At 35.8% G+C, this 9,949-nt stretch overlaps 1 protein-coding gene across 1 annotated transcript in view; it reads left to right on the top strand.

The window, feature by feature from the left end:
* LOC107867787 (NAD kinase 2, chloroplastic-like) overlaps positions 1 to 7,243 on the top strand; it is an 8,870-nt gene extending 1,627 nt beyond the window's left edge. Inside the window, 8 exon segments of the mRNA XM_047410335.1 lie at positions 713 to 806; positions 1,749 to 1,870; positions 1,991 to 2,132; positions 2,225 to 2,418; positions 2,420 to 2,465; positions 2,632 to 2,706; positions 3,867 to 3,968; positions 6,840 to 7,243. Of these exon segments, the coding sequence (XP_047266291.1) occupies positions 713 to 806; positions 1,749 to 1,870; positions 1,991 to 2,132; positions 2,225 to 2,418; positions 2,420 to 2,465; positions 2,632 to 2,706; positions 3,867 to 3,968; positions 6,840 to 7,043 (979 nt within the window). The 3' untranslated portion in view covers positions 7,044 to 7,243.
* Positions 7,244 to 9,949: the final 2,706 nt, after the last annotated feature.

Below are 9,949 nucleotides of genomic sequence, written 5' to 3'. Positions count from 1 at the left end.
CCTTTACTAAGGGCATTTTGGTCACTTAGCTTTAAGGGCATTTTGGACAATTCATATTGTCTTCCAACACATCGAGGCCACCCTTAGTCATTAAGGGTAATGTGGTCTTTTTGTCTACTTTTGTAATATACTATAAGTAGTGCATTTTTGGTCTTTTCTCTTTAGTTTATGAAAGATGAAATATTGAAACACTTAAAATCCTCTCTCTTGAGAATAGACCAACTTAGTGTAGTTCTAGTATAGGGCTTGGAAAAGCTAACATTGTTCTTTGCTTGGAAACGGTGGATCTTGAGGTGAGTTGATTCCCTTGGCGGTCACCGTAAGAGTGTGGTTTTGAGTATTACATTCATTAGGGTTTTTGAGTTTAATACACTCTTTAGTTCTTAATCTTGTAATAATCTTGGTCTCACTATCTATCCTTTACTTTTGTTGTTGTTATCTTGTGTAGTGGACTGTTTTGGGTCATTTCTTGAATCCGAAACTTGTGTTATTGTTGTTGATATTGTTCATCACGTTTTATAGCTGTTTTGGTGTTGAAATACACCCTTGTATCTTGTATTCTTGTTGTTGGTAGCGAATCCGAGTGTGGTCTCCATCTTGGTCCTCGAATCCTTAAGATTAGTGGACTGATTTTGGAGTGTGATTTCGTGTTTCCATTGTCATTCCCGTATCAAAAGGTAACAGAATCTTCCTTGGCCTTCACTCATCCTAGCACCCAGCAGCAGATGCTTTTATGGAAATCCCTGCCAAAGACCGTTCTCCTTCTAAAGAAGCTGGGACAAGAACTCTTGGAAGAAGTCAAAGAGGTGCGTACACAGTTATCATTAATTGATCTTGGACTCTGTTTGATATGCTCTCCCTATTTGTTTTTCGTGAGGATGCATACAGTTATCAGTAGGTTTATAGAGCTGCTAATTTACTCTAGCAGGGCCCATATCTGTTTTTTCCACAATTGAAAGGAAGACCTCAAAGGATTTTCCTTGATAGTAAGACATCTATTTTGGCTCGCTTGAAATTTCTGGGCCACACAATCATCTTTTCTACTCTGTAAACTCGATGTATATATTTTGAAAATTCCAGATTGAGAGATCAAGTGGGCCTGCTTGCTCCTGTTTATTCTTAATCAGCAAAAAGAAAAAAGGAATATGCTCGGCATATGTTCCCGTGTCATACTATTCCAACCTATTAGCATAAACAAACACATTACAAAAGCTGCCGTTAATTTGTGAATGAACTTGTAGTGACTGTCAATCATTTGTAATATGAATCCATATACTTTTGTCCAATTTTGTATCCACCAACCAACTTGAGAAACGAATATATGACCATTAGTTTTCTCTAATCATTTTGAACTTTTCCGCTGACTTTCATCCCTCCTACATGATGGATTTGAGTGTCATGCAAGTCACTTTCCTAATTTTTCCCAAGTGAATTTTGGTTAGCTTAGGCCATGTGGATTTTCCTCCATTTTTTTTTCTCATTTTGAGAACGTTCAACTTCAGCTTGTTTTGCATAGCTCTATGATTCATGTATCGAACTTATCGTTGAAGGTTCTATATTTCAGAAAATATATACTTCTATTCACTATTTTCTTTTTCAGCATGCTTATATAGTGGAAACAATGTCCCTATCGTTCTATAATACTTGGTCTTGCATTTACTTTATATAAGTATCTCTAGCAAGTAATTTACTATCTCATAGTTTTAACTCATTTGCTTTTCTATTTTCTTTCTAATTCTTCTTTGAAGGTTGCTGTTTTCTTGTATTACCAAGAAAAAATGAATGTTCTTGTTGAACCTGAGGTGCATGATATATTTGCACGAATTCCAGGGTTCGGATTTGTTCAGACCTTTTATAGTCAAGATACCAGGTGGGATGACTCATAAACTGTTTGCATAGATAGCATTATTCATGTATTTGTTTGTTTGTCTCGGTTCACTTCTTTTACTTCAGAGAAAAATGCTAACCTTGCCTGATGTACCTAATGCAGTGATCTTCATGAAAGGGTTGATTTTGTTGCCTGCCTCGGAGGAGATGGAGTTATACTCCATGCTTCTAAATTATTTCGAGGTGCTATCCCACCTGTTGTGTCATTTAATCTAGGATCCCTTGGATTTCTCACTTCCCATACAGTATGCTCTTTGACTGACAATGTTATGATTTAATTCTTAATTCAGTTGGAAAGTCTCTCCTCTTACTTTTTCTTCTTAGTAATTCATAAAAGTTTGAGGATTATAAGAAGGATCTAAGACATGTCATTCATGGGAACAGAACTCTGGATGGTGTCTATATAACTCTGCGAATGCGTCTTCGATGTGAAATATTCAGAAATGGGAAGGCAATGCCTGGAAAGGTGTTCGATGTCCTAAATGTGTTCGATGTCCTAAATGAAGTTGTAGTTGATCGTGGTTCTAATCCTTCTCTCCAAAATTGAGTGTTATGAACATGACCGCCTCATTACAAAGGTGCATTTTCGTAACTGCCAGCCACCCCACTGCCCCTTGAGAAGAACAAAAGAATCCCATTTTTCATATGCTTTATGGATCTTCCTATTTTATTTCAACAAGTATCCACTTGATTACGGAGCTAGAGAATATGGAGATACCTGACTCCATTTATGTTATTTGGCAGGTGCAAGCTGATGGGGTTATAGTAGCCACACCAACTGGAAGTACGGCTTAGTCTACGGCTGCTGGAGGTTCCATGGTACCTATTATAGCCTGAAAGATGTGAACCTTTTTAACCTACATGAATAGTTGAACATATGTGTGCTGAAAATGCCACAAGCAATGAGTTGCATCCACAGCAAAGAATAAGCTAAAGCTGAATTACAGCGGTTGTAAGTTGTGAGGGTTTACAGCTTGAGCAGTTTGTTGTGGCAATAATGAACTGCTGAAAAAGAACCTTAGAGAAGCAGTACACTACTCCTTCCCCTCTCTAGACGAAATAGGAGCAGAAGAGATAGGAAAATAAAGAAGACTGCATTATGCACTTAATATAGTAAAGATTATAAGTTTCATGACATATTTTAAAGAGCTGTTGGTAGAAGAGTGATTCCTCATGACAATAGTTAACTCTTGATGTGGAAATGGAGGGATGCAAGCGGACACTAAAACTGAAACAGATGAAAAGATTACTTTGAATATGTGGGTGAAAGCTGCTGAGTTAGTCGCATTTGGGTTCCTGATTAGAAACCTACTATTGATTTTTCTGGAAAAGGTTGAAAACCTATCATTGATTACCAAAAACACCAACGGCAAGACTTCTTTATATGGTTCTGTATTCAGTGGTATTGATGTTTATGGTTCTTAGCTGCTGTACATAATCTAATATTGATCAAGTTGTTTACTTCTTTTCTCTTCCTACTTATTATTCATGATAAAGCAATAAATGCATAATCTTGTCTTCAGCTCATATTTGTTTTACTGATTGAGAATAGTGGATATCATAAAATTATCTCATAAACTGTCACTCTTAGTGTCAATGTGTGCAATAAGGCCATAAACTGCAGCAGTCAATCACGTTGTCAGCAAGTATGAACTGTTTTTCGGCATCAAAAACAAATTGGCGGAACTATGTTAAACAAATGAGCTTTCAGTGGACTACTAAGCAGTTTTAGCTTTGTGAAGACTTCCTTCTGATTTCTTTCATTTCACTCTCGCAATCTTCAAATTGCATCTTGTAGTGAGTTGGTTTTGCTATTGATCTATTTGTAAATTTTGGAAATCATATGTTTGTCGTTCATTTGATTGTTGATGAAGCACCACTCAAAATTGTGCTCCTTCTGGTTAGTTTTAGTTGATTGTTTTGTCTTGACCAAGTTGGATGCTAGACTAGTATATCACAAGGAAATTTATGTCATGCAGGTGCACCCAAATGTTCCTTGCATGCTCTTCACACCAATCTGCCCACATTCACTCTCATTCAGATCTGTGATTCTTCCCGACTCTGCAAGGCTGGAACTAAAGGTGACTTTCTCAGTAAATATTTTAATAGTCATAAAATAAGTTCTCTTAATTACTAGTGCTATTACCTTGATATTCGTTAATACTTTCTGGGCACTGCTGCTTTTTGGACCTAGTTTCCTAATTATAAGCCCTATAATGAATACCTTAACTGAATTGGAACTATTTACCAAAAAAAAAAAGGGAAGAGTAATAACTGAAAAAACAATATTTGAGTAGGAATATAGGAGAATTGGTGTATCTTGGTCATTAGTGATCTCTTAACTCAGGATCCTATAGTTGTGTGCTTTAGGAGGACGTCTTGAACTATGTGATAACCAATCCATGAAAGTGGGATGATTCTTCTTTGTTTAACTTAGTTGTCTTTTGTTTACCTCGTGGTCATTGATTCAATGACTGAGGTAGTAAAACGCGGAATGTATTCTAACCACTTGTCATGAGTTAGAATCCTTACTACTGAAACAAGTGAGGGTGCTTAAGTGAAAAAGAGTTTGAGGGATGGATCCATTAAAAGCAAAAAACAGATTGATAAGTTGTGACTTCAGAAAATAATTTAAAGTTATTTTGGCTCTTACTGCCATTGGCAAGGGTATCTATCAAAAGAAAATAACCAACTTATTTTAAGGATGGCTTTCTTTGGTTTCAAAAGAATGAAAGTTAAAGGAATAATAAAATAGCAAGCTTAGAAGTAGACAGATCTCATGCAGGTGCACCCAAGTGTTCCTTGCATGATCTTCACACCAAGCTGCCCACGCTCACTCTCGTCCAGACCGTCACTCTTCCAGACTCAGCAAGGCTGGTATTAAAGGTGTCCTTCTCAGTGAATTAATAATTATGGAATAAATTACTTTTAAATGCTAGTGCTAGTACTTTAATACATTATATTTTTACTTTTTGGGCACTTATGCAGCTGAATGAGTTGGGGGAATATAGAGACGAGAAGGGAAAGTGAACGGATAGTTAGTTATGATGGCACAGTCTGTTTTTGAAATCAAGGTTGGATGTAAACACTAAGTCCGGTTTTTGCAAGAATAATGATGTGGTGCTGACATTCTGATAATTTTCCCCAACTGTAGTTGGTATATAGATAGCAGACAGAAAAAGACAATTGCCCAAGTACATAATATACACAATGGAGAAACTCTTTATATGAATCCTACAGAACTGGGAAGCTGATGAATTCCAAAACTTTATTACACTTTATTATACAAATGGATATGGAAAGGAAAAAAGAATGGTGCTTGTACACAATCCTTTAGGAGAAAGGGAAGTGCGATTCCATATTCTTAACTATTGAATTTAAAACTCAGACGAAATTTTTCCTTTTTACTAGGCAAGTAACTAAGGGGCTATTCAGCTGCAATTTGAGAAAGAAAGAGCATATGTTAGGTGGTGTTACATGTGTAAATGTTGAACCACCTATTCTTGCTTGGGCAAGTAAAGAGCCAGTTAAGGCGGATAGTGGTGGATAGTGCAGAATTTGTTCGGCATACATTAAGAGAAGTCTGCCACAATAATGCCACGACTACTAATGTTCATTCACAATGATGAAAAGAAGAGGCAAGAGTATTCAATGTAGCATCGTTGGTGCTTGTATAAGTAGTTTGGAGAGAGAAATGGGAGAGTTTTGAAGGGATGGAATATACTTTATTACAAATGAGGACTAGTCTTCCACATGCCACTCGATGTCTTTTGTAGAGAACCATACTCTTGCCTACAACGGGATATTCTCTACAACATCAATAATTTTTTTCTTCTTCTACAATGTGCGTCCTTTTTTCTGCTGCTTCTGATCTTGGACTTCTCTTTGATTTCTCCTCTACTCCCGTGGGCAAGTTACTATATTGAATGTTGCTAGCTAATTCATTCTTATGGTTGATTTGTCAAAATCAGAAGTTGAAAATCAATTTTATGATAATTAATTTCTTGCTGCTGTTGAAATTACATCTCAATGATGTTCATTTGAGTTGTTTGACTATTATTGTCAATAGTTTATAATGAATGTTGCAATCTGATGCTTTATGCTGTAATTTGTTCGTGCTAGATATTTTAAGTAATTCATTAATTGAGCGCTTCACTTTGAAGAAGTGTGTGCTTCGCTTGCCAGTTCATTTAAAGCCCCTTAGGTGTCGTCTCTTTCGCATTTATTGTTGTAGAAACACTGCCTTCAGTTCACATTTCTGCATATGCAACTACTAATTGGTCGGGCCCTTCCCCGGACCCTGCGCATAGCGGGAGCTTTAGTGCACCGGGCTGCCCTGTAATACTTTGAGACTGTAAAGAGACGAACATAAGCTACAGCCTCATTCTTTATTTCTTTAAATGCTGTTGACGGCGCGGTGCTTGATTTTTATAAGCCTTCTAGAAGATGTACTTGCCAATATTCTTAAAAGGAGATTGATATGATTTCTAAATTACTTTACATTTCTTAGGATGCTTTAAATTTTGTCTGAGTCGAGTACTCTTGGTGAAAAATCCTGTATACAACTATCTTGTTTGACGATTGGCACCTATGTCCAATTTCTTGATGCACAACATTATATCTTGTTTGATTATTGGCACCTGAGAAGGGACGGCTTGGCTCAGCAGTAAGCTTGCTTGCCGTGGAGTGTCAGGTCGGGGGTTCGAATCAGCCTCCCTGCAAAGCAGGGGTAAGACTGCCTAGAGTATTCCCTTCCCCAGTCACCCACGAAGTGGGTATTGAACTGGGTCGGCCCTTTTTTTTGATTATTGGCACCTGTATGAATGCATATATTTGATGTCACACCATGAAATCTGCGTGATTCAGTGGGATGTATCGAGTTGGTAGCAAAGGCACAACTGCTTTATTTCATGCTATTCTGTTAGAAGCTTAAGTGATTTGCATGTAAACAGATTTCAGAGGATGCACGCAACAATGCTTGGGTCTCCTTTGATGGGAAGAGACGACAACAACTGTCTAGAGGAGATTCTATTCGAATATGTATGAGCCAGCATCCACTTCCTACAGTCAAGAAGGCTGACCAAACAGGTGATTGGTTTGGTAGCTTGATCCGCTGCCTGAATTGGAATGAGAGACTAGACCAGAAAGCACTCTGAAGCTAACTTGAACTATTCATCCCCACATTGATGTAAAATTTTGTAGTGTCATATAAGAACAACTGAATTACATAGAAAATTCATTTTCCCCGTACTCCTATTTATGGACCTTTTTTGATTGAACTCTTCTCTTCTGTATCGAGGATCATCGAGATAAGCAAGAATGTTATTTCGACGGAAAATACCATTCCGGGGATTTCTATTGAGATGCTTGAATAGGACATTAGTTCATTCTTGAGTTCTTGAATAGAGTTTAGTGGAATGGTAGATTTTTTTTCTTAGCCGTTTTAACAAAAAAAAACAGAATTCTCGTGTTCTCGTGGAGAATAGGTACATATACAAGATTATATTGACCAATACATATGATTTGAGTATGATCTGAATAATTAAGGATCTTGTTTCTTTTTTACCATCAAAATTCCGACTAAATAATTTCTGTCTCACCTGATATTGGTTACTGAGAGGTTAGAAATAAAATCCTATCTATTACTACATCACACTTTTTTCTTGATTCTCCTTTATTAAATGGAAATGTTGATTCATCCTGTCAAAAAGAGTGAACCTTCTCAGGTTTGGTGTGTATAAACTTAGGAATTTATTGACATAACCTCATGAATCAGTAGTGCTCAAGGACCAACATGCCATCACTCTAGGGATTATTTGGTAAAGTGTATAAGAATAATGTTGAATATGATGTATTAGTAATGGTTGCATAAGTAGTGTAGGTATAAGTTGTGCTTGCATTAGTTATGTTGACATTATTTCTTATACATTGTTTGGTTTGATGTATTAGAAACAATATATATATTATAATTTTTATAAAAAAAATATTTATTAACAAAAATACCCTTTTAACTTTCTTTGTCTGATTTTTTTTAAAGCAATTGAAACCTTAACATTCAACCCTTTACCAATTTAAACAAATTCAAAACTTCAAACCTAAATCTTTTTTACCTAGATTCATAAACTCTAAAAACAAAGAATTCAATTTCAAATTCATACCCAATAACCAAATATCCAATTTTAGTGGAGAAGAGTAATCTGATTAACGAAAAGAAAGAAGAAAATATAGTGTGATAATAAGCCGCACACTGCTATCGCTGCACGTAATTCACTATTCTAGTCATTGTCCATGTTGCTATTCTCACAATTCTTTTTTGATAATATAAAAAGAGAGGCCCCCAAGGGGGTGGTTGAGTTGGTTTGAGGGGGACTTCCCATAGCAAAGGTCGCGGGTTTGATCCATCCCTAATGCCTTCTCAATCGAGCTTGTCGCACGGGGTTTACCGAGTGCGGTTTACATCTTCTGTGCGGTTTGCGAGCTATTGCACAGTGAGGGGTTTACCCAGTGCACACACAGTGCTCACCCGAGGGGAAGAGGGTGTAACAGCTACGGATTTTCCTGGAGTTTTCAAAAAAAAATAAAATAAAAAGAGAGGCTGTTTTAAGTTGTATTACCATGGAAAGAAGATGCAGGTACTATGAAAAATGGCTTGGGGGAAGTATTTTAGTAGAAGGAAGATTATTTTAGTAGAACGAAGATGTAGGTACTACGGAAAATGGGTTGGGGCAAATATTTTATCGTCATGGCGCCCCATCTACGATCATCATCCTTATACATTGTCCATTTATACATCATCCTTATACATGAGAAATATCATGAGAAAAATATTACCATTAGCATCATATCTATGCTTTTCTTATACTCCTTCCGTTTCAAAATAATTGAATTATTGGAATATGACACACATCTTACAAAAAAGATAGAGACATAAATTGATTATGTTTTTTCATTTTTATCCTTTTCAAACTCCAAAACATTAGTAATGATCATTGGAACTTATCCTTGAAAATTTAATTAATGAAGGGTAAAATCAAAAAAAATTTCCAACATCTATCTTGAACAATAAACAATTCAATTATTTTGAATATAAAAAATACACCAATAATTTAATTATTTTGAAATGGAGAGAGTACAAACCACAAATAAATTTGTGAGTGTGAGAAAAGTATTTTTGAGTTTTGCAAAACTATTTGATAGTTTTATGCAAAGTACAAGTACTTTTTCTTTATTGGTGTTTGAATACAAACATTTTCCTTTAGTCAACACTGCACAGATGACAAACAGCAGCCCGTACTGTGCTTCTTTGCAAGTCGCGGATGGGCCGGCGACTTAGAAGTCGTTATTCCTCAGGCTGTTTGTCCGTTTTAGTTTTTTCCAAATTTAATTATCACCTTTGGTATTCTTGATAAAAAGAAGAGCCCTTTTGGCTCCGGATTTTAATTTTGTCATTTAATAAATTAATGCATGTATTAAAATTCTTTATATTATTAATACATAAAAAATTGGTGATATTAGTAATACATTGCTTAATACACAATAGAGTGTGTAATAAATACAAACATTAGTTATACATAGGCTAAAAAAAGTACCAAACAAGATATTACTAGTACACAAGAATAATACATGCATTAAATTTTTTAACACGCTGTACCAAAGGACCCCTAATTTTCAACAGGCTTATTAATGTCTGTAGAGTGATTTTTGTACGAGAGTAAAATATCATTAACGACCTAAACTTCTAATTTTTTATTTTTTTTCCTTTTTTACAAAATAAAGACCTAATATGTTTTGTTATATGCTAAATATATACATGTTTGGTCACATATACCTATATTAACACAACCAAACCAAACATATCAGGTCATTGATGATGATATATTCTTAAGACAAATTATAGTTAATTAAACGACGTTACGATCACGTTAAGGGTGGACTTTTGGTTTGTAAGTTAGCCATAGTTTGGTTCCTTCACAAGTCTCTGACTTTTAACTATAATAACTATTGGAGTTGACCTCACCCCTATCTCAATGTAACAGTTGAATTCCGGTTTCCTAGTTAAGTA

The sequence above is a fragment of the Capsicum annuum genome, chromosome 4 (genome assembly GCF_002878395.1).
Source record: "Capsicum annuum cultivar UCD-10X-F1 chromosome 4, UCD10Xv1.1, whole genome shotgun sequence".
In the NCBI taxonomy this organism is placed as follows: domain Eukaryota; kingdom Viridiplantae; phylum Streptophyta; class Magnoliopsida; order Solanales; family Solanaceae; genus Capsicum; species Capsicum annuum.
The sequence above is the reverse complement of the archived record's forward strand: the minus strand, read 5'-3'. Positions and strand labels throughout refer to the sequence as shown.